The following is a 24,957-nucleotide window of genomic DNA, read 5'->3' as shown; positions in this document are numbered from 1 at the left end:
AATGGAGAGGGTACCAGTTAATTTTGTTATCAATCAAGACCATTTACTACTTATGAAAATATAATTTTCACTTAAGAACATGAGGTTATCTATTGGTCTGGAAATAAAGATTGCTGCATGAAATAGTAAAAAAACAGTAAGAGGCCACATTTTATGCCATTTGGTCATTTTAATTTAATAAATTAATTAATAAAAATCATTTAATCATCTTTACATATCCCATGACCCACATTTTCATAAACCTTTGGCCATTTGCTTTCTCTAAAATACAACTTGTCCAAAAAAATAAGTTTGAATTCTGGATACTTTGTATTGTGCTGATATAGAAGTAAACCTGTTCATAGTAAACCTGTTCTACTGATTCAAAAAATAATTCTCAAAAAAAGGACTACTATTTTCTAAAAACATTAAAAAAAATTAACCAAATCACTCACAAAATTGTACCCACTACTTTACTTACAGTTTGTTAGATGAATCAAACTGTAGAGAACAGATGTGCATGTGTAAGAGAAGTTTGAGTGATGGAGAAGTAAGAAGAAATCACCCTAGAGAGCTTAGATTAATTTATATATAATTTATAATCTATTTGACCAGATTAAAGGGATAATTAAAAAAAAAAACACATTATAAGGTCTCTTACCCAACAAACTAAAACCACCAATTTGAACAGAAATACATAAATGTTACTATCTGAACCATATCACTCACATGGGGATAATATTGTTGAGTTGGAACTCTTGGCATCTGTGTGTGACCAGCAACGGGTCCAGGCCTGCCCTTGGGCAGCTGCTGCCTCTCATATAGAATTTTAGATGACTCCTGTTGTCCTGGTACAGGCTCTCCTTGTGCTCTACAAAGTCTGTCACGAAGCTGCACAATATTTGGCTATAAGAAGCAATGGAAGAAAGCAAAGCAAACAGAGTTCACCCAACTATATATGACAGCATGTTGATCTTCTTAAAGTAAGCCTGATCATTCATATGATATTTGTTCATATGCTGTGTATTATACAATAAAACCTGTCACCTTAGGGTCTGACATCATGGTTTCTAATACTGAAGACTGACATCAAAGGTCCATTATATATAGTGTTACTTACAATTTAACCAAGTCAGGGATTTGAATTATGCCCACCACACAGTAACATACAAGATCAATGTCACTTATCAACACTGCTCTTTTGTTGTTTTCTTGCAGTTAAGTAATGCTCACAAATCACAAAAGTACCTGAAAAAATGCAACTTTATTTCTTTGTAGGGAAAAAAGATTCTAAAAGAGAATCAACTGTTAAAGTTGGTAATGGCAGAAAATGGTGATCTAAGAAAGAGATGAAAGTTAATTAAAAAAAGAGATGCTTGAAATAAATTAAGAGTAAGATGTCAAACTCAGGGTAGCTCATACAGATCTACAACTATACAGATCTAAAATAAGTATGAGCTGACCATATAAACATTCAAGGTATTAACAAACAACAACAAAAAGCAATGTGTTAAAATGTTTCAGCAAGAATTCATCTTAATATCTATAAAAATTATAAATTTCTATACATTCATTAAAAGTTTAAAGATGTCACTTAAACTTTTTGGGTATACTTAGGTAAACTTGCCTTAAGGAGGGGAATTATAGACTACAATGATGTCACAAAGTCTCAGGACATATTCCTCAGAAAATACTAAGGGTCTTCTGAGATATACAGGAAGAAATGACACTAAAATTATGAATTTTGCATAAAGAATGTTCTTTAAAAGTCTGAAGAAGAGCATGAAAAATAATGTATAGAAAATACATGTGGTCATAAATGATAGTGAAAATAGAGTTTAATTCTAAGGCTGGAAGATCTAAAGTCTTATATTAAGTTAGTCTTAAGATAAAGGCCCTTATATCTCAATATAATAATGAGATCTTATTAAGTGAAAAATCACATAAAACTAATATGCCTAAATCATCATAAAGATAAAGACTATGTTTCTACTGTAATATTCTCATTAACAATCTAAGGGGACTCGAGGTGGATCCTACATGTAAGTGTACACAAAACCAAGCAGAGAACCACACCTCCACAGTCCTGGAACACAGAGGTAGTATTTTACTCAATGAAACTACTCAGTGAAATGTACTGGTAATTCCCTAGAACAGATACAATCCTGAAAACAATTAACTAAAAAAAATCTATCAAAAAACAGAATAAAGTTTAGAATAAAAAGTATAGAAACAATATAAGGCTCAAAATTAAGCTCTGGCAGACACACAATGCAGATAAAAATATCTTACTTATGGAAAACTGTCTTCACACCCACACTAGCTTCCACCCATGCTCTGTTACCGGTTTTCAAAATTTTTTAAAAATTATTTTTATATTTTATATATTTTATGTAAAAATTATATTTTTTATTTTTTAATTTTTGGGGAGGGGATAATTAGGTTTATTTATTTATTTATCTATCACTTTAATGGAGGCACTGGGGATTGAACCCAGCACCTTGTGCTCGCTAAGCACACACCATACCACTGAGCTACACCCTCCCCGTTACTGAATTCCCCTCCTCTGTGCCCCCACAGCACTACTAGCTTTATCACTGTCCTTATCACGTTGGAATACCATGTTTACTTCTGCTGTCATTTTGAGTTTGGAAACTCCTCCAGGCAAAGGATCCTGGCAATCTTATTTATCACTATATATTTAGTCACTTACTGAACTGAAACAAATATCATGAAAAAGACTGAGTTTTACTGCACACCAAATAAGGACACTAAGTTAGGAATGTAATGTAGTTCCCTCTGCCTTGAATACTTTAAAAATATACTTGCACACAGACAGTATCAGACGGAAATGGCACAGAGAATGAACAACTTCACTAATATCTGGGCTGCCACTTGTGGGAATTTTAAAATCACAACCCCAGTGTGTTTAAGTATTAACATTTACAGCTTTTTAACACAGAAGATTCCTACGAATAATCTTGTGCAGAGTCAGCATTTGGCTTAAGAAACAAAAAGGTGGTCCTTTTCTCATTTATTTTCCTCAAATACCATGCCCTTCAGTACAAAGGCATCTATCACACTGTAAGAGCATCCCATCCCTCTGACACAGCCTGGATACACTTAAAATGATCTTTGAAGAATTGTCAATAATATTCACCTACAGTCAGGTGACAGAAGTTCAACTGCTCGAAAATATTCCACCTTCTAGTACATGTTATGTTTAATACTGAGCTATCCACTGGACTTACCTTTCTCATACACTGAAAGAAGAAAAATGGTTAGTTCTAATTACCTGGTTGGTGTTTTCAGGAAGAAAAGCCAAGGCTGCAGCAATACTGCCCTGGGCTGCCAACAAATTGGCATACTGACTCATCTTCTCAGCCAAAAGAACTCCTACAGTGCTAGCGTCCATGGCTTGGGTGAGTTGCACAGCTTTTCGCAGGATGACAACTTTCTCAATCAGATCCTAAATGAGAAAAAGAAGGGAGGGTGAAGGAGAAACAGACAATGACACCAAGATGTGTACTAAGAGGAGTCAGGAAAAGATCAGGAGTTACTGACAGTTCCAAAGTCTACAAAAAGTGCGGTACCTTCCACATACTACATACTATATAGTATTATCACCAATCTTAAAAAGGTCTGGAAGACTTGGCCACTACTGAGGTAACTGAAAAAGTAGGTATCCTCTTACTCATAGATAAAACATAGGTTACCACCTTTTCCTAAACATCCTTAAGCTGCCAGATACTCGTGAGCTAAAAAAGGCAAGTATCCCAAGTGATGGGGAGAGGCAGAGATCTGAAGGCAGATACTGGGTTGCAGCAGGTGTAAGAGGAAACATACTTACGTATACAAAAATAAAAATAGTACCACTGAGAGGTGACCCCAAACAGGCTTAGTATTTCAACCCAAAGTTTCTCATGTTGTTCTTCAATGCCAATTCTTTCAACAATGGGGACCTATGCTTCAGGTATAAAGTACAAGAATATCCCAACTGCCCCTCATAAGTACACAAATCCAGATGTGTGAAACAAGTTGTTTTCCCTCAGAAGCACTTAAAAGGAAAACCTTCCAAACCATGTGCTGGTGAGAATGTGCAGCACTGGGGCTCTCATCCGATGAGTATGTCATCAAATGTTTCAACCCTGAAGATAGTAAGTTAGTGCTCCTTCAGCTTTTTATTTTGAAAGAATGTTAGATTTACAGAAGAATTACCAAGATAGCAAAGAAAACTCTGTTCCCTTTACCTAGTTCCCCCTAAAGGCAACACTGTCCATGAACCTAGCAAAATTAACAAAACTAGTAAATGATACAATAAACAAAACAAAACAAACAAAACAAAAATAAAAGGAAAACCTTGATTCCTACAAGATTTTTGGTTTCAACAGTGATTTTTAAAGCAAGAACTTTACTGGGAAACTCTTTTTCCAGAGATAAAAAGAAATATTAGACTGAAATTTCTTGCAGCTTGCTGATTAAATGCTTAGAAAGAAAAAAATCTACATCTATAGTTCTCAGAACCTGAGAATATTCCCCATATTTTTTACTTCCTCTCTTGCCTGTGTATTAGTGCTACATGAGATTCCATTTACTTCTTTCATTTTCCCTGAACCATGTCTACTGTACTAGGAATGTCTCCCCTTCCTCACCCTACATTGCTTCTATCTTTGCCCAGGCAGACAGCATCCCTGGAGGCAGAGAAAGGGGCAGGAGGAAAAGGTTAAACTCTAGGGCTGTTATCATGCTCTTGCCATCTACCTTCCCCAATAAACTACCATATCAACTTTGATTTCACAAACAGCTGCATTCCTATTTTACTGTCCCATCATCTCAAACTGCCTCTCCACAGATAGCAATAAATACACATAATTCAACAAAAGAACTCCTAAAATGTAATTAAGGAGGGTGAAAGCAATGAATTTCTGGAACAAATCAATTTCTAGAATATAAGGAGACAGGAAGCACCTTTTGTATCAAAGACACTAACCTGAAGGGACAGAGGGTTGCTTCCATCTTGAGCTTTAGTCCAACATGCAACTAGTTTCTCTACATTCCCTGCACAAATATAGCAGAGACATGCCTGGGTCTGCAGGAGACTATCACCTTCACTTTCAAGTCTGGTTCCCAAAAGGTCTATAGATCAAGAGGAAAACAAAATTACACACAAGGCAATCTGTACATGAGGTCATGAGCAGCCCAATAATATTTTCAGAAGATGGATTAAACTTTATAACCAATGAGTGGCAGGTAGAAACAAAATCACTGTGACGTAAATGTTCAGTAAATATTTTTTGTTACATGAGGGGAAGCATGTGAAAAACCGATATAATAAACAATTTCATAAGATTCTATACCTAGTTGTAGAATGGATTTCCATTCATTATATTAGAAAAAATTAATAATGGAAACAATACTTGAACAGAAAAATTCTAATGAACATTTAACTGCACTTCATCACATCAGATGCTTTTGTGAGCAGTGGACTAAAATATGGCACATTTGGAATAAACATCAATGGTAGCTAGCACTACTATAAATTGTTTATGATGATAAAGTTAATATCCTATAATCCTGTATTCTCATAATAGTTTCAAGGAAGCAAATGGTTGTTTGTTTTTATACTAGCAGCATAAAGCTTCTGCTTTTGCAAATGAGTTTTATTCCCTAGTTATCAGTTTAGTCATGGCCTTTAATGGTAATTTCTACTCACATGTTATAATTATTAATTTTATCAAGGTAACATTTATTAACATTTATAAGAGCTGACTATGTGTCATTTTACATATGACCATACTAAGGCTTAGGAATTAATTTTTCCTAGGGTGTACAGCTAATAAAGTGGCAGAGGCAAGATTCCAAGTTTGGTCTGTCCGAAACCAATATCATTAAATAATACTATTAAAAATAATGACTAATAGGTATGGAGAAGCAATGTAGTTAGTAATTCTGAGAAAAGCATTCAAATGAGAACTTTGTTTTCTTGTTGTGATTAGAAGGCTTAAAAAATTTTCTCATAAAGTCTGTCATTAATTTTATTTGCAATAGTCCATGCCATATACATAATATAATATAAAGCTCATTTTCTTACCACAAAGGGCTGAAAACTCATCTGGTTTCGCGTAAGTCAGTACTGCAGCTAAAGCCTCTCTCCAATTTTTAAGGTCACAAGACTCAACAATCTCCTTCCAGTTCTTCATCACTACTGCAGTAATTAGCTTGGGAAAGGAAAATGAAGGGAGAATTAAAAGCCTTTGGTGCATTAATAAAAATTAACTCTGGCTAATCAATCATTTCTTTCAAAACTACTATTCAACGTTTCATATAGAATAAAAGCAGCAGCAAACTGAAGTGTATTCTTGAATCAAATGACATAAAAGACAGTATCAGTTTTCCTCAAAAAAAAAAAAAAAGAATCACACTAAGATATTTTATAAAATGCTGAGACGAAAAGTATAGGGTGTAACTAAAACATTGAACAGGAAGACATGACTTGGTCTGAAGGATCAGGAAAAACTTTCTGAGCATACAGACATTTGAGATGTGAAGTTAGAATTAATTTCATCAAGAAAGGAAAAAACATTCCTGGCCAAGGGATCACTAGGGGCACAGTCCTGAGAGAGAAAGGCACATGGAGTGTGTGAGGAACTGAAGGCAGCCAGTGTGGCTAAACAACAGCAGGGGAGGGAGTGACACTGAGACAGCCTGGGAAACTGACAGCAACCAAAGCTGCTGGCACGGAACACTGGGACAACTTTTATGGAAAGAAATGTAGTATTAGTAAGCTTAAAAATGTACAGACCCTCTGTACCAGAAACTCCTTTCCAAGAACTACAGCCTTATGAAACAATTAGAAATTCACACAAATCTTTCGGCACAAGGATGTTTATCAGGATCTTAACTATATTAGGAAAATATCAGAAACCACTTAAATATCCCCAAATAAGGGAAATAATATATCCCTACTTATAGAATATTATAGAGCAATTGAAATTTTGCTAAGACTCTTTAACGATATGGGAAAATGCTTACAATGTAAGTGACAGTATCTGTAAGTAAAACTATACATATATAATCTTTCTTTTTTTTAATGGAGGTACTGGGGATTGAACCCAGGACCTCGTGCATGCTAAGCACTCACTCTATCACTGAGCTATACACCCACCCCTCTATACATATATAATCTTCATTCTGTTTTTAAAAATTCTACAAATACATAGAAAGAGGTACAAAAGAGTATGCACGAATCTGACGGAATTATGGGATATTAAAATTCTTATCTTTAACATTTTCTATGTTCTAACTTTTCTACAATGAAAATATGAAAGGTATTCTTCATTGAAAAAAATACATATGTAACAACAAAATCTGAAGTAATTATACCAAGCTATCAGCAATAACTACTTTTGGATCAAGGAATTATGGGTAGTTTTTTTGTTCTTTACTGTTTTCTGCATTTCTATTATCTATAGTAAAAGTATACTATTTTACAAATGTGTTATTGTTTATCTATTTTAAAAATAACATACCCTGGTAATTTTGCTTTGGGATTTTGCAAAGTACTTTTTCTGCGTTCGGGCCAAGAGTTCTTGTCCACCTGCTATAGCCAATATAATGGCATCAGCCATGCGGTTATCATGTAAACAAAGGTCAACAGCATTCTCAAAGTTACCCGTCAGCAAAGCCTGAGTAATTAAACCATCAATATCTGCAATAAAGAAATAATATACCTAAGTTAAATAAAGTTTTGTTATAAGAAAAAAACACTACACCTATGAATTTTTACACACACATACAATGGAGAACACATGCTCATTCTCAAATATTACTGGTGGATTAATTTCTAATATAAGCTCTTGATATCTATGAAAATATACTGAGATGTATGGAAATAAAATTAGGTAAAGTAATGTATTTTCCAGAGTGTTTAAACTGTAGTAATAAAGATCATTATACAGTTTCTATCACACAGGGTTAGATCATACTATCATTTTTAAGGTACTGATTACATATGCTAAATGGTAACTGAGTTCTTTTCAATAATCTACCATCTGTAACAAAATGTTTCTAACTTAAGCTTAGGGACTACTTGCTTTCAGATGGTTAAAAAAATTAGAAATCGAAACCGACAGATACCCCCACTGATGGAGATGTTAAATGTTCCTCCAGCTGATGGTAGAAATTCAGATTCTTGCTTTTCCTCTTCAGTGCGCTAAAGATGGAAAGGGCAGCAATTTAGCTGGAATGAAACTGGAATAATTTACCAGCAAAACAAAATTTATGTATGATTATTCACCTACTGACTAGATGACATGGCAAGTTATTTCAGAAAAGTTCTCAGATTCAAGTTTACACTAAGATCCATAATTTCCCTAAGTATTAACTCTCACTATATAATCATAAATAAAAGTCATCAGAAATAAACTTAAGTGTACATGTCCATTACTGGTAGCTCAGAAGTTATTGAGGCTGAGGAATCTTTGTTTTCGTAGATACTTCAACTAAGAGTAGCCTTGAAACATACAAAATATGTTTTTAATGACACCATATTTAGATTTTAAAACCTCACTTCTATAGATCTAAAAATTTGTCTAATAAGTATAGTTATAATAGAACTTTTTTGTTTTAATTGACTCAGTCATAAACAAAAAATCACATGCATCCTTACATAAATGAAATATAAACAGATTATTTATAAATATACTCATTAAATTATAGATTTTGTGTTCTCTTAAAATAGTCATGTCTAGAACAGCAGGTTGGTCTGGTAAGAATATACACAGTTCTGCTATAACTTTCTGAGACTACTTGTAAGACTGAGTAAAAATAAATATTTTTTTTCTTTAGAAGAAAAGAAATATAATGGAGACATACTGCTGGCAAATACTTTAAATGCTTTCTGTTCTATGCATAAAAATTCTACAGAAGATGAAAAATAAAATATATACGAGATTATAGAGAAATTAAAAAAAAAAGTTTTACATGAGATAAAATACCTATCTTCTGTGCTTGTGTTACCTACACATCTGAAAGTTAGCACTTAGTATCCAAAGCCAGGAGCATTTTTGAATTGGGTAATTTTAGTGTAAAGCACAACACAGGATCATCTGTTAATAATGTTTAATTAGCCAGTATTGACCATTATAAGAGAATAACTATAGCGTTAATTCTTTCCCCAATGAAACATTTTAGAATCGAGAACTGTAATAAAAATTTTTTTAAACTTAAGTTATTCACATTAGGTAATAAAATCAGATACTGATCTGATTATATTCCCTAACAAACTTACCAAAAAACCCTTTTCCTTCTTTTAATGATTGTTAAAATTTGCTTTCTAAAAACTACTAATAAACCTTTATGTATGGACTTCTGAAACATACATAAAGTCAAAAATACACAATTTATTATGTGTTGGGTATCTTCAATGTGTAAGCTACTATGTTTTATTTTATAACAAATAGCATTATCAAGATAAAGGGGAAGATATCATGACCTTAAACAATATTTTTTCAAATATTCTGAAAGCATATATCAGTAACTGCTGTTCTGTTAAATACATATTTACCTATATATTTAATTCATGAGTGTATTTCCAAATGGCCCTCTACTGGACAATAGTTAATCCAGTTGTATATAAATAAAAGTACATTTCCTTATAATTCTGTCTAGGTATTCCCAAAATTAGTTCAAATTTTTAGTAAGACTTTACCCATCTCCTTTATTCTCAGGCTAAATAAAATGTGAGATCTACTTCTAAGGAAAATGTTTTTAATAATAATCTTGTAGTAGTCTAAATTTAGTGATTAATTATTTTTATAACTTGGTAAAAGACCGTAAGAAACTTTACATAGTCAGGATAACCCCAAATCACAAAGAAAAATGAAAAAATCAAATATGAGATGAGAAATAAGTACTTGTTGATTAATTTTCCAAGACGAAATATAATTTAGAAAGCAAGAAAAGTAAATTATAGAATTACTAGTGTTTTAAAAAAAAACTCAGAAAATTCAAAGGAAAAAAAGAATGACACAACTCTGTGTTCAAGGACTCTTTTTTAACTAGTTATAAAAATTGTCGATAGAACTCAGGACACATTAATAGTAAATCATAATAATCCGTTTATTTAGTGAAACATTCTTTACTTAAACTCAAAAGTTCAAAATTAATTCAGAAGCCTATGCCACTGCTAGTGAGCCCTAAATATTAACGTGCCAAGAAAAAATACTAACTTTACATAGAAGGCAATGTGACCAAGTTAAGTCAATCTCACATCAACTATTAATTTTAAACCACATAATTCAGAAGCTAGGTCAGAGAACTAAAAATTTTAGAGATGATACCTCCATCAAGCTAGTAAATGGACTCCTACCCTAAGAATCTCTAAGAAAGTAAACTCCAGCTTTATTTTGGAACAAGTAGTCAAGAAAATTTTCCATTATTTCAATGTGAGATAAACAAATATCATATATTTCCCCAATGTAATTGAAAATGAAAAAAATAAATACCTCTCCCAACAGCTGCTCTTCAGCAGCAGGGCTCTCCTCCCCATCACTCTGTGCTACTTGGTCAGAGTCTTTAAGAGCCTTTGGTACACAAAACAATTACAGGAGGAGTTGAAGAAAGTTGCATTAAAAGGTTATTAGTGAACAAAGAAGACAAAAGACCCAACCAACAACATTCATAAGAAGCAACTAATTTATTTGAGAAACACCATTAGAGCAAAAGCAGAGAGTAATTACTGTTAAGACCTATCCTTTCTTTCCTACCAAATATCCCTGAGCAACCAAGATTTTAACCTGAAGTATCTGAGCAGTCATTGATTTCATTTTAACTCTTTTGCAAAATTCAAATAATGTCAAGAGAAAATAATAATCTACCAGGTAAAACTTACACTATTTTAAAATGAGAATTATTCTTGTATTAAAATTCCTATAGTCAGTATTTTTTCTAACTGTAAAGCAATAAAATAAATTTCTTAAATTACATTTCCTTATGACCTAAATCAAAATTTCAGAAGGTAGTTATTTGTAAAGGGTTTCTCTTACCACATCAGGTCCATCCACTTTGTTCAAGGCCAAAGCAATCTGAAATAAAAAAACCCAATTCACCTACTAAATGGAATTCTATTTCAAGCCATATAGCAATCGTTCACCTCTTACTCCATTCTCATTGGCAAAAATCCAAAGAAGTTCAGATCAGGGATTGAATGTTTAAGAAAAGAAGAAAATTTGTACAGATTCTCAATAGTCCTAGTTTCAATCATGTGGAGTTCTACTGCTCACATGTCATCTACTGCCAAACTAACCTCAAAACAAGCATATCTTCTTCTACTTTGTTTCAAGTAAGATAACTATAACTTTTAAAAATATTTCTTCAGGGACTCACTATGGAAAGAACTGCTATTAGAAGTATTTTGACAAATTGTATTTTCTCATTTTTTGCTATCGGATATGTAAAGTTTCATACTAATCTTTTGCAAACCAAAAAAAGGTTATAGCATCAAGAAGTTTAGACTAATAATAAAGTTAAATATAAAAAAATCTAAAAGAGTGAGCAAAGATACGTAGCCAGTAAGCAGTGGGGGCTGTGATGTGACCCCAGGTCTGTCTGACATCAAAGGAGCACTAATCTTCACCGTGCTCAGTACTATTCCATATACATGATAAGCCTACAACTGTAGAAAACTCTAGTCATTTCTAAACAATGACAAAGGGCTAATACAGGTTATGCTCAGAATCTAAAATACTTCCTTCAAGGTTTCCATAGTCAGAGTGTTTTTACTGCTGTTCATGTCAACCATGTGGAATAATTATTAAATCCCTCTTTGAGAAGAAAACTGTAAAACTGGAATACGACCTCCTGTTTTTAAACAGGGATCTTTTTTTTTTTAAGTTAAAATGCTAAGAAAATCACTTGAGCTTTTTGTTTGTTCAGGTTCAGTACAATAAATTACCCTTGTTCCAAAATATTTATCAGTTACTAATGAGCTGGATCAATTCAATACACAGTTTGGGAATTACCAGCTGAAGGCATAAACAGCTAGGGTGGTAAATTGTGAGAGCTTGAAATAGTACCTTATTTTTCATCACTTAAACTGTAGTGAATGCAAGGTGATCACGAACAGTTTCCCTCTCTCTTTCTTCCAGGGCCATTGGTTATACATCCTCTTAAAAATCTAAGTGTTATTTCCACAGTGTTTCAGGTTCACAGCCTCTCTTCTTTCAAGGCCCAATACTCCCTAATACAGCTCTTTAAAACAAGTTTGAATTAAAGGTGGTTCTGGCAGCTCCTAAATCCAGGTGTAATGAGGAGTTTCATGTTTAACAACATGGATCCAAAACTTTGGCTACCAAGCACAAACTCTTATTAAATGTTTATTGAATGATTTGAAATAATTTGTGAGAACTTAAAAAAAAAAACAAAAAACCTATGCTACATAAATATTTCACCCGTGTAAGGACAGCCTTTAAACTTTCCCCAAAGTTTACCTTTTTTCCTAGGTCTTCTTTTCTGTATCCTAGAAGTTCAAGGTATTTTCCACGAGAATCATCTTCAAAGTTTACCTTTTAAAAAAGACATATTCTTGAAACAAAGACCTGCATTTAAAGGCCTAATTTTTAATTAACTGCTCAAATTCCAAGTAGAATGGTTAAAATATCTAAAGTCTACTATATCAACTAGAAGGTTCACTGTAAGAGAACCAAAGAATAGTATTTTTTTAAGAAGTTTTTTTTTTTAAATAGTAAGTGTACTAGTAACTAATATTCCCGGCTGACTAAAGCTTACTTTTAAACTAATTTTTGTAAAAACAAAGTCATGTCCAAAGGTTATATGAATGCAAAACTCACATTATGTGAAACATTCAATGTCTTAAAACTCTTTTTTAAAACTAATACTTACTCACCAAATATAAAAATAAATTTAACCTTACTGTATTTACTTTTTGGAAAATTCAGAATTGAGAAACAGACATTCTAGGGGAAGTAAAATGACCAAACAGAAAATTCTATTTGTTATTCTGTCATAAATGCAACTCAGTAAAAAGGATGAGAAATGCCTACAACCTCTCACCCCTACACATTTTCCCTCTTTTACCATTTTCCCTAACCAGATCTACTTCAAAAATTACATACTCTATTGTATTCATTATACTAAGCTCTATGTTCTAATTTTAAAATAGGTCTGCTGAATGTTATGTCTCTCTCACTTTAAAACATTTATTATACCATTTTTTGCTTTTTAAAAAAGTTTTTCATATTAGGCTTTTCAAAGCTAAGAAGAACTCTTGACATAAAGTGTTAGCTCATGTGCTCTTCATAAGGTTTCTTTAATTCCATCATGAGATCCCGGAAATCCCATGCTTCCCACTGTTTCTTTGACAGGAAGACAGATTTAGAGTATGATGGGAGTAGCTGAATGTGCAGATAATGAAATAAAATGGTTTAATACCGACTTTACCTTCAAAAAGGACCACACGTTTTTTTCAAACTCAGTCTGAGAAGCATCGATCTTTTTCTGACAGTAACTGACGAATCCTTGCGACTGCACGACCTGCTGGAGCTGGTCGGAGCGGCGGAGGAATTCCTTCTCAGTCACCACCTGACTAATGAACACGTGGTTCTGCAGCGCCTGCGGCTCGACCCCCTGCTGAGGCTGTGGTCTGACATTTGCAAAAGTAACCAGTTTGCCTCCGAACTAGAACAGAACAAATAAACTACATCAGCTCAAACCACGAGGATGCAGCCCCAAAACATGCTTACTGCAAACCCGCGAAAGGAAAGTACTGTGGCCTAAACACGATGCAATTCGCTGATACGCCCTCCCGTACTCCAGTGTGACCCCAGCTATCAATTATTCCTCTTCACACCACCCACCTTCTACATAAAATGTCCTAGTTACTGTGGCCCCAGTTTCTCACCTATTTGTTGTTACTAACTTCCACATACGCAACACAACTTCTCTTCAAGGCCCGGGCAAATGTCACCTGTGCTATCCGGAATGCCCTCGGTATATACTACATACACAGGTAACTCTTTTGATTCAACTACTAGCTATACGTATTTGCCTCACCTTCTAGTCTAGGCTCTAAGTTTTAAAAGGTAGTAGAATATGCCACTCCAAAATATGCCATTTGTCATAAGAATTATTTTGAGCTAAAGAATACCAAAAGACAGTAGGAGCAAGAAAGACATCTGACCTCTTTCTGAAAGGAGATGAAACTCCCCTATGAGAGCTGCTCTCCCTCCACTGGGAGGAAAGAAACATTTTTTTCACCAGAGATGGGAGTGCAGACCAGGAAAAATCTGTACAAACAAACCTTGTTAAATAAAAATTATTTCTCTCCAGTCTCCCTACATATTTTAGTTACTTTTCCACAACTGCCATTCTTTGTTCAAACTAGTATATAAGCACTCAGGTCTTGCCACTGGTTTGGAGCTTCATTTCTCTACAGGGCTCCCAAATAGGAGGTTTGCTCTCCTCCTATTAAGCAGGCTCAGAACTCTGCCTCTGGCCTCTAGTATTCATTCCTCAGGTCTAGGTACTGATCTTTTCTTAAATTCCCTGGATTTATTTCTTCCTTTTACAGTGCCATTACTCTGCCGAACTCTTCTTTTCACACTGAACTGCTGTATGATTGCAGGCCTATTGTTCATCTTTTCTCCTCCAATCCTTACAATATGCTACAGATTAATCTTCCCAGATAACAGACCTTTGATTATGTCACTTGTAAATCCGTCCTTTGGATTTAATTAATCTCTCATTCCTCTTGTCTGATCTTCTCTACTATCTGCTCTCCTGCCTTTGAATCTTTGCTTTTGTTTGTGACTTCCCACTTAACTTACTGAATCCTAACCATCCATCTAGTTAGTTCTTTCCTTCCCTAAGCAATTAAAACATTTATTATTATAAAATTATGTATGTACAAGGTTTAAAAGAAAATCAAACCATACAGAAAAACCTGCCCCCTAATATAAGCTACTTGAGGACACAGACTATCTAGTTCACAGGTATGTTTTCTGGGCCTAGAATGGCACTTGACAAACAGAAGATGTTCACTATATATCTTTGGAATGAAAAGTGCATGTCCACTGGCCAGCACTAAAGTATTATAAAGACAATAAATAACATTCCTTTCTCCCTCTTATAAGTTTGGAACCAAGTACAAGAGATGCAGCATCAAAATATCAAGTTTTAGTGCTGTCATAAGTGCTGCTAGACTGGAGGCTCTAGTTCAGATGTGCAACCACAGTGGACCTTCTAACAAACTAGAATGTAGGCCCCTCTAGAAAAAAATGAAGGAATCAAAGAAGGAGACAGAGAGAAGGAAGACAAACCTAATAAGGTAGAGGGGGGAATGGTGCAAAGGTAGCACAACAAAGTGAATGTACCCAATACCACTGAATTGTATATTTCAAAATGGTTAAAATGGTAAATTTTGTGTTATGTATATTTTACCAAAATTTTTTTAAAAAAGGAAAAAAGGGAGTAGTTTCCATTTTTCCTCAGAAACCCTACTGAATGATGAAAACCCACAAACACATCTCAAACTCAGTCTTCTATCTGAGGGATCCTATAATAACACTTTATTATAAGACCTTTGTGTTTATGGGCCGTAAAAACAAATCCACCTACTGAAAAGGAAGCACCAACAGGCCTTCGGATCCACTTGGGTGGCTTCTTCAGAGGCAATACTATACTATGCTGAGCAGTCTGCTGAGGAATTTGTAGCGGGGGAAGGGGCTGTCCTGTGCCAAAGGGATCAAGATTCCCAAAAGATGATGAAAGCTAAAAAAAAAAAAAGAGAGAGATTTTGTAAATTATACAAGACTATATTACATGTTTTCAAGTGATTGCCAAGAAATTTTTTGTTATAATTATCCAATTAATCGGTATTGTTGATCAGGAAAGTCACTTTCAAAATAATTACAGTTAAGATGATTTTTTTCAAGCATTATAATAAAAAACTTTAACACTTCCTATTACCTTGTCAACTTGTTTCTGCCTTAAACCATCTGTGCTCCCTCCCATGATAGAATAAACGCTGATACGGCCGTCAAAGGAAGCAGCCGATAAGACAGCAGGATTTCTGGGACACCACTGGATATCAAAGCACCACTGTGTGTTGGTGGGAAGTTCATATAACACCTGTCCCAAAAAAAAGGCAGAAAAAAGTATACTCACTTTAATTAGTTTGATCAACAAGTACAACTTAATTAAACATGTACTTTTAGAAAGTATCTAGCCAGGAGAAACAACTATAAAAATTTCTTTGAAGTACAAGAGAACGCCATCATGATAAAGAGGAATGCTGCTCAAAATTTTGACCACATTTGGAATAAGCACATCTTTAAAACTGCAGTTTTTTTGTTTTTATTGAAATGGTAGTAGAGGTGGCAACTGAAAGACTAGAATAATCTCTTAGGGTCAACTTGTTAAGTCAAAGACCAATAGGGTCTCATCTAACTGATTCTGCCTGCCAAGATTCAAAGAACCACATTTAGCTTATTTGAAGATCAAATTAAAAAAAAAAACACTCAAAAAACCAAGATAAAAAACTTTGAGAAGCAAGAATTCACTGAGAAATTTGGCTTCCAGTTAAGTAAGAAAACATGTTTACATCATTCTTATTACTGTGTAACTTTTCCTTAGAAGAAGAATATGGAAAAAGTATTAAAAATGGCTGATATAAATAAAACCCTTACAATGTAATAACTGTTGCTAACTCAAAGTTAGTGTGATGGTAACTGATGCCCATAGGGTTACAGGTTTTATAGCTTTAAGAAATAAGTCAAATTAGCTTAACTTTGGCTTCATGTGACATTTAAAATAATTTTTTTCTTTTATAAGAAAATAAAATTAAGTGAAAAGGCATTTATCCTGCTAGTCTTTAACACTTAAGTTGATTGGTAAGACTATTAGATTCTTGATATTTGAATTAGTTGTCTATTTCTAATTTGCATTTAAATAAAAAATCTATTACATTTTCTTAGTTGCAGCATGCACTAAAAGTTTATTCCTTCAAAGTCCAAGCAAACACAACTAAGCATACGCAAAAAATCATTTTATCAAATTACATAACTAAAAAAATTAGAACCCTAATTTCCACGAATTTTGAATTCACTTGAGAAGGCACAGTGTAAAATGCAAGATTTTTATTATTTGGCCTACAAATCAAATGAGGCAAAACTTATTGTCTTTTTCTCATCTACCCTAACATTAATTTTTCTATATTCTTACAGACATCATTGCACCTGAAAACTTTAAAACCACACATCAAATAACAAAAGTGCTTGTTTTAATTTTAATATTATAGATTAAAAGTGATTGAAGATACTCTTATTTTTACCAGCATACCATCAGGGTAACTAGAAAAGCATCTGCAATAAAAGTTTAAAAGCTGTAATTAAAATGTATGTTCTCTTGCCCAATAGTGAAAAAGATGGAAATTATTAAGAATAAAAATAATAGTTACAAGAGATTTTTAGCCCACAACCCAAAGCAAATAAAATTATATTTATATAACATTTATATTTAATAAAGTAAAATTCCCTCATCTAAATTTCCATGGGTAGAACATATGACAAATATTTTATTATAAAGTATTCTTGCTGTACAGTTCAGAAGAGAGAGTAAAAACCTGCATCCATTGATTTCCAAAAATCAAAGAGGACCTAAAAAGGCAAAGCCAGAAAAAGACCCAAACCTTGAACACTTCTACTCTGAAGACACTGGTTTCCAGAAATCACATTAAATGAATCATTTCCAAGTTTAGGTTAACACCTTTTATTGGGGAGTGATTACTAGGTTCAAATACACTATTTTCAATGACTGATATTCCCAGATGAAACAGCTGAGTTTAGACAATGTTCATGACAAAATCTCTGTTAGATTAACATTTTACACACATGTCCATCTACTCTCACATGTCCTTAATTGTAAACATGCAGTAAAGAATCCATACGGAAATTTTCTTACTCAGCTAGAGATAAAATACTACGAGAGCTGTAAGTCTGAGAAACATTTCCTCCCCATACCTCTCCTGTGTTTGGGTTGGAGCAGAGAATCTTAGCATCTTTCCCACAGCTCAGCAACAATTCAGGATCTGCCATGCTCCAAGCAATTGCCAAAATCCCCCTATAAAAAACCCAAAGAGATAAGTAATTTTTAATCTTGAGAAAATCAAACCGCCAAATTATTTCTGTCAGGGGTTTGGAGACACACACTGCTAACAGAAGTATAATTTCATATATAATTTTGCTAGAAAGCTGTTTAGCAATGTGTATGCTCTTTGATCTTTACAAAGATATTCAATGTAGTGTGCGGCAACAGCAAAAATTTAAAACAAATGCCCAACAACAGTGACTACATAATAATAAATTACAGATCATCTTTTGATGAGAAAATCTGTAGTTAAAAATTATGTTGTAAAAATTGATTTCTTATTGTTAGACAGTCTTCACCAATCAATGAAAAAAGGTTAACTATGTACATAAATTTGTATAAAAATACAATTATATTAAATATTTGCATAAGTAGGGTTATGTGTATATAAATAAAAATATGCACAATAAAAATTTTACCTATGGATGGGTTGGAAATCTAATTATTTTACATTTTCTACTTTTTGTTTATATTTCTAGCTTTTGTTATCAGGGGAGATCTAGCATATAAGTTTTTTTAATTAAAAGAAAATATTTTAAATTCATCACAGAGAAATACTAGATCTAAATACTAAAGATCTGATTTTACAATTTTTTGTGTTTTAATAGCTTTTGGATTTTTTTATCTTAAATATAAGAAAGTAATATTTTTGGTGGATGTTCTGAAAAATCAGATTAGCATCCCTATAAAAATAAAAAAACTTGTATCCCATTATCCAGAAAAATGCACTAGATAATAGTTTGCGTTTTCTACATTCATGTCTCTGCTGTTTAAGAGATGAAAGAAGGAAAGTTAAGCTATCACACTATGAAGAAAAATACTAGAAACTACAATTTAAATCCCAGAAACTTGAAAATAGTAGAAATACTACTAGTAAATACTAGATTCTAGAAAAATACCAGAAACTAGAACTATGTTTGTGTATTTCTTCAAACAAAAACATACAAATCAATATTCCTCAATTCTCCTGAAAACATTACAGTAGTCCTAAGATGCATAGTTTTTTTTCCAATTTCCAAAATAAAGATAAATCTCACTGTCAATGTATATATTTAGCATTGTTTTTCTTTCCCCTGAAAGTTGGTTGTTTTTTTCTTTCAAGTTTTTTTTGGTGGAGTAATTAGGGTTACTTATTTATTTGCTTACTTACTTTTAGAGGTGGAACTGGGGATTGAACCCAGGACCCTGTGCATGCTAAGCATGTGCTCTACCACTTGAACTACATCTTCCTCCTTAAAAGCTGTTTTTAATTTGATGGTATTTCTTTTAATCTCAGTTGTCTCAGAATCAGGAAAATATAGTATAGGAAAAGAACCCAAATAGTTTAAGAATGCCTTTTCTCTCCCATTTTATTTTTAAAACATTAAAGTCTTTGTAAAAACTTTAAGGAATGGTGTGATGTACACCCTTACACTCGTCATCTAGATTCACTGATTTGGCTGCACCTACTGTCTTTCTCTTTCTCTTTCTCTACATGTGTATTTTGACCATTTGAGAATTAAATGCAAATATTATGATATGTCACCCCTACACTTATCTCTGGAGATAAGAACATTCTCCTATATAACCACAATATAATTACATATTGAAAATATTTATTATTTATATGCAATACTTTAGAGTCCATATTCAACTTTCCCCAGTTGTTAACAATAATGAAGGTGTATTGTCTCCTCCCTTTAGAATCCAATCATGCATGTCAAAAATTTCAAGGTATGTCAAGAATGCCTTTTTAAAGAAATCAATGTCATATTTAATACTGCATTTTAAGGAACACTTAAGTTCTTACTAAGTATTAAAAAAAATTGCTGAACTGTAGAACTGAAAGGGATTTTAAAAATCACATAATCCAACTCTTAAATTTATTAGAGGGAGAAAACTGAGAACTCAAGAGGTTGATTTGCTCCTGGAACCTACTATGGTATTCTGTCTTGCTAAATTATGACCACTTCTAAAACTGGCAGTAGAATATAGTGTTAAGAGCATGGATACTGGGATCAGAATGTTTTGGATTACAAGTCAGCATTTGACTAGTTTTGTGACCTAGGCCAAGCTTAGCCTTGCTGAGCCTCAATTTCCGATGTGTAAAATGGGATAATAGGACTTACACCATAGGTTTGTTATGAGGATTAATCAAGCTAACATTTAAAGTACTTGCATACTTTACATGCTACATAAATGTTAGTTGTCCTCCCACTGCACTGTAAGCTCCCTGAGGGCAGGAATTTTTGTCTGATATATTACTGAATCCTAGTACAGTACTTGGCACAGAGCACATGTTCAATAAGCATGTGTTGAATGAATAAATAAAACCTTACCAAACATGAGAAAAACATTAAAACTTCTCAGAATTATCCCTTCTTTACTAAAAAGTTAATTGAAGCACAACATCTAAATAGGATTATACTTTGACTAGGTTCTTCTCCTTTATCAGAAGCTAAAGGAGAGATCATACATTTTAAGACTTCTTAAAGTATGTAATTCCACTACTTAGGGGGGGAAAAAGATTTAAAATGTCTATATCCTTAAATATAAAAGAAGAAAAAAGCCCAAAGTACTTACAAAACACTGTAACATTAAAAGGGATTTGTTTTGTGTTTAAAAACATTGAACAAATATGTGTAAACTCCCTGGATACCTGAATATCAATAATAGGAAATCTGTACAACTACAAACTAAATTTAATGCTACTGAAACTAACACAAGAAAATTCTCGTATCTTTTTAGAGCATCCACACATTTATTAAAACTGAAAGCAGAATGAACCACCTAATTTCTCAAAAATGTTTCCCTTTAAATTAAGATAGACACTCGAAAGTAAAACAAACTTTCATTTGTTGCTTGACATTTAATGTTAGGAAAGACTCTTCATAAGTATGACTGAAATAAAGATGAAACTGTATAACTGTTGTCCCAAGAGTTGTCCCAAAGTGTTGTTACACTAGAATTTTGACCTATTAATCATTACTTCAAACAAGTAGTGGAAAATCCGTTAACACATTTTCATGCTGTTGTAATATGAATTGGCTACCATTGTTTGGTATAGAAAATCAGATGACTATTGCTTAAAATGAAAACAAACCATTTACACTAACTTTTACAAGATAGAGACAAAGTAGATTCCCTAATTTTAAAAAACTATCTGATAATTCAAAGTAGTAAGTAAATACATTTTTAAAAATTAACAAATCAAGGTCCTTGGAACAGGAGCATGTTACCTGGCATGGTTTTCCAGGACACGGAGTGGAGAGGAGGCAAAGCGCAGATCCCACATCTGGACTACTGGTAACCTATCATCCTCAGAGGCAAGGACCATTTGAGTAGCAACATCAGGATGCCACGCCAGCCCAGAGCAATGCATCTGTAGATAGTTAAGGCTCACATTTTATCAATCATACTACTTCTTGAAAAGCCAAAATGAAAATGAAGAATATGCTTCTGTTGAAATAGCATAAAACATTAGCTCAGGCTTATTAAAAAATTATTTATTTTAATTGATTTTTTTTATTTGTTAAAAATTCAGTTTATTAAAAAAATAAAACTATTAAATTTTATTAAACACTCTTAAACAGTAGTCTTTAAAGTAACTTGCTTAAATATTTTCAATTCATCCAGCTCTTGGATATACAAAGCCATTCTGGGCCACAATAATTCTATACTGAAAATGAGTTTTCCTGTCCAAATTGTAACTAGGAAAAAAGTTTTACATAAATTTAAAATTTAATACTTTCAGAAAAAATGAAAATAAAAAGATAAAAGATTTTAATGACCAAAAAATCCATCTCTTTCCTCTGTTTTATCAGAAAAATCAAGAAAAAGATCTAAAGCAACAACTACTATTTAAGTTTTCACATGGAATAATTTACAATTATTATTGAGAAATGCCTGAAGCCCAGATCCTATTAAATGTTCCAGAAGATGACTGACATGCATATGGTATACTTTATTCCACTGAAATTTGTTCTAAAATTCATGACTCACTGAAAAACAATACCCTGAAGAAATATTATTCTAAATAGTTTTTGTTGTTGTTGTTTTTAAATTATGTATGTATTGATTTAGGGAAACTCTTTTTTTTAAATGTCCAACTAAACAATGTAAATGAAAACAAATTAACAAAATAAGGCCTAAACTGTGTCTAAATTACTTTACAGCACAGGATGACATAATATTAATGAATCTGTAAAGTCAAAAATTTAATGTGTTATACAGCATCTACTGGCCAAGTTGGAGAAAAGTACTAGCTCACTTTAGCAGTTTCTAATCAGAAAAGATGAAGCCAGGAGCCTGTAAACTACAGGTTCACAGTCATAAAATTACTAGCAGGGAAAATTGTTACACTCCAGAGAAAGCTAAAGATGAATTGAAAGGTTGCTATTGGGGGAGGGTATAGCTCAGCGGTAAGGTCCTGGGTTCAATCCCCAGTGCCTCCATGAAATAAACAAACAAACAAACAGACCTAACTACCTCCCCCCACCACACACACACACACACCCCTACTCACAAAAGATTGCTGTTAATGCTTTGGAACTGCTAGCAAAGCAAAACAACCAGTATACCATGGAATAACCCCCTTGATTAACCAAACTCTCTCTTCATTAATATATCCAGAATGGTTTAGTAGGAATTTTATTATTTTCCCCAAAGGAAAAAACCTCTCATTCCAACATGATTGGTCTATAAAAAGACAAGATTTGATTTCACAGAAATTTGATTTGTTGCCAATTCTGAGAAACAATATAAGAATACCTACATCAGAAATAAAACATGTATGTTACAAATCAATCATATACTTACCCTGTTACTATGATCACTGACTTTGATGATAGGTTCATTTTTTCTAAGATCCCACACAGTGGCCCGGCCACTGGGACTGGCAGATGCTAAAATATGCTGAACTTGTCTGTTCCATGCAATGCAGCTAATATCTTCTGGGGGCTATAAGGAATAAATTACTAAAAACCATTTCTCAATTATAATCAAATTTAACTACAAAATCTAATTCTTTTTAAAAATGGATTACCTAAAAATCTGATCTATTCATTCCACAAATCTGCTTTTATATTCTTAAGTTCTCAATGTATATGATATATAGCTTAAAGTTCAGGTATATGCCAATTCTAGTATTTTACCTTGTTTATTCACCAGGAATTTATTAAGCTCCTATTACAAATCGAGCACTGTTTCTTTATTTTGCAACTGCCCCAAGGTAGAAAACAGACCACCAAGTAGATATTCATCAATATGACAGACAACTAGGAGCAAAAATTACAGCCTAACCTAGAAGACTATCTTTGTAAATGGTGGTTCATACACTATTATTATGCTACCTCCCAAAATGTTAGGGACCATTATATTGGCTACTCAAATTGAGCAGTCTATACAACATTAAGAAACTCAAGGAGGCAGTGGGAGGACTCTTTCCCAGCTTATTAGAAATACAGAGGAAATGGGTTGAGATTTTTTTTTTAAGTAAGTTTTCTTTCTACTCTATGATGTTTATTCTAAGGTTGGATATTGTTAAAATACTATATGATGTAAAATTCTATACTATATGAAGTATTATACCTAAGAAAACTATTAAAGACCCATCGATTTTATTTACTACCGTAAGTCTAGTACATCAAACAAGGTCTGGCAGGTGGTAAGTACTAAATAAATATTTGCTGCTGAAGGGTTCTTTGATACTCTGAAGAAACATATTTACTAATAGTTCACTGTGCTGAAGGAAAATCAATGACATCTAAACACTAATTTTAATAACTATATTTTGTATGAAAAATACTGAAATAAGTGTAGAAAAACTTAATTTTGGTTCTTTTGATTATATTGAAATCAATGTAATACCTGTGTTTTGGCTCCTGGTGTCATTGGAGTTGCAAAATTGTTTAGATCCCAAATGTAGATTTCAGATTCATTAGCACCAGAGGCCACCAGATTAGTCTGCAGTAAGAAACAATTAATAACTAAATAGTACTTACAAATAATTAAGAAAACTCAGTTCAGAGCTGGAAAGATCTGTCCATTTTAAGGCCTATAATTTTTCTATTTAATTAAAAAGGCAAAATGTATGAATTCCTAAAAACTATGCATAAAAATCCAAAATTAAAAGTGTTTTTAAAGAAACGTATAATAAAATTCTACTAAACTAAAAAGATAATATGTCTACTGATATTTTAATACATTAAAAAATAATTACATGGGTAAATTCTTAATGCAACCAGACAGGAATTATTACTTGTGGTTTTCATCTCTGGAAGGGGGTCTGATTGTGGGAGACTAAACTGGTCACCAATTATCGCTTTTAGACAAACTGCCAAATCCTAAAATAATGGCATCTATCTCAGGATACCTCAAAGACAGCCTCAGGAGCTGGACCAAGACAGAGCTAGTCATATCTCTCGTCTTAAATGCTCATATATTTCTATTTCATTTATGCTCAATCTTGTTCCGGGTGGCAGTATTTCTAGGTTATCTCTGTCATATACCTGTGGGGTCAAAAAGACCCTAAAACTGATATGAAGTATAGGAAGATAATGAGGTTCATACATTGATCTTCATCCTTTAAAGCTCACTCTCATAAAAAACTGACATATAATTATGAAAATAGAGGAATTCTATGGTAGCAGTCACCTATAATAGAAGATACTAACCAAAAATCTGCAGCTGTTTAATCCAATTAACAGAGAAATTAGGTATCTAATCTAAAGAGTAGACACCATAAACTGCAGAAATGAAAAAGTTTGGGTTTCTGTATTTGTAGACCCGAAGTATCTATTTATAATGTAAGAAAAATAACTATTTTAAACTTAGATA

At 33.1% G+C, this 24,957-nt stretch overlaps 1 protein-coding gene across 11 annotated transcripts in view; it reads right to left on the bottom strand.

Annotated features, from left to right (window-relative positions):
• Positions 1 to 24,957, bottom strand: part of SEC31A (SEC31 homolog A, COPII coat complex component) — a 60,225-nt gene that overhangs the window by 22,095 nt on the left and 13,173 nt on the right. For 9 of the 11 annotated variants that reach the window (XM_032456521.1, XM_032456529.1, XM_032456537.1 and 6 more), the window contains exons 5-20: positions 23,989 to 24,084; positions 22,939 to 23,079; positions 21,360 to 21,502; positions 18,015 to 18,114; positions 15,964 to 16,125; positions 15,613 to 15,765; positions 13,438 to 13,674; positions 12,468 to 12,542; positions 11,025 to 11,063; positions 10,485 to 10,562; positions 8,116 to 8,191; positions 7,509 to 7,687; positions 6,071 to 6,197; positions 4,970 to 5,115; positions 3,275 to 3,448; positions 709 to 885 (exon numbers count right to left, since the gene is read on the bottom strand). In XM_032456521.1, coding sequence (XP_032312412.1) covers positions 709 to 885; positions 3,275 to 3,448; positions 4,970 to 5,115; positions 6,071 to 6,197; positions 7,509 to 7,687; positions 8,116 to 8,191; positions 10,485 to 10,562; positions 11,025 to 11,063; positions 12,468 to 12,542; positions 13,438 to 13,674; positions 15,613 to 15,765; positions 15,964 to 16,125; positions 18,015 to 18,114; positions 21,360 to 21,502; positions 22,939 to 23,079; positions 23,989 to 24,084 — 2,103 coding nt within the window. The remainder of the gene's footprint in view (positions 1 to 708; positions 886 to 3,274; positions 3,449 to 4,969; positions 5,116 to 6,070; positions 6,198 to 7,508; positions 7,688 to 8,115; positions 8,192 to 10,484; positions 10,563 to 11,024; positions 11,064 to 12,467; positions 12,543 to 13,437; positions 13,675 to 15,612; positions 15,766 to 15,963; positions 16,126 to 18,014; positions 18,115 to 21,359; positions 21,503 to 22,938; positions 23,080 to 23,988; positions 24,085 to 24,957) is intronic. The other 2 variants (XM_032456547.1, XM_032456596.1) reach the window with 1 other exon arrangement.

The sequence above is a fragment of the Camelus ferus genome, chromosome 2 (genome assembly GCF_009834535.1).
Source record: "Camelus ferus isolate YT-003-E chromosome 2, BCGSAC_Cfer_1.0, whole genome shotgun sequence".
Lineage (NCBI taxonomy): Eukaryota > Metazoa > Chordata > Mammalia > Artiodactyla > Camelidae > Camelus > Camelus ferus.
This window is presented reverse-complemented; position numbering and strand designations above follow the sequence as displayed.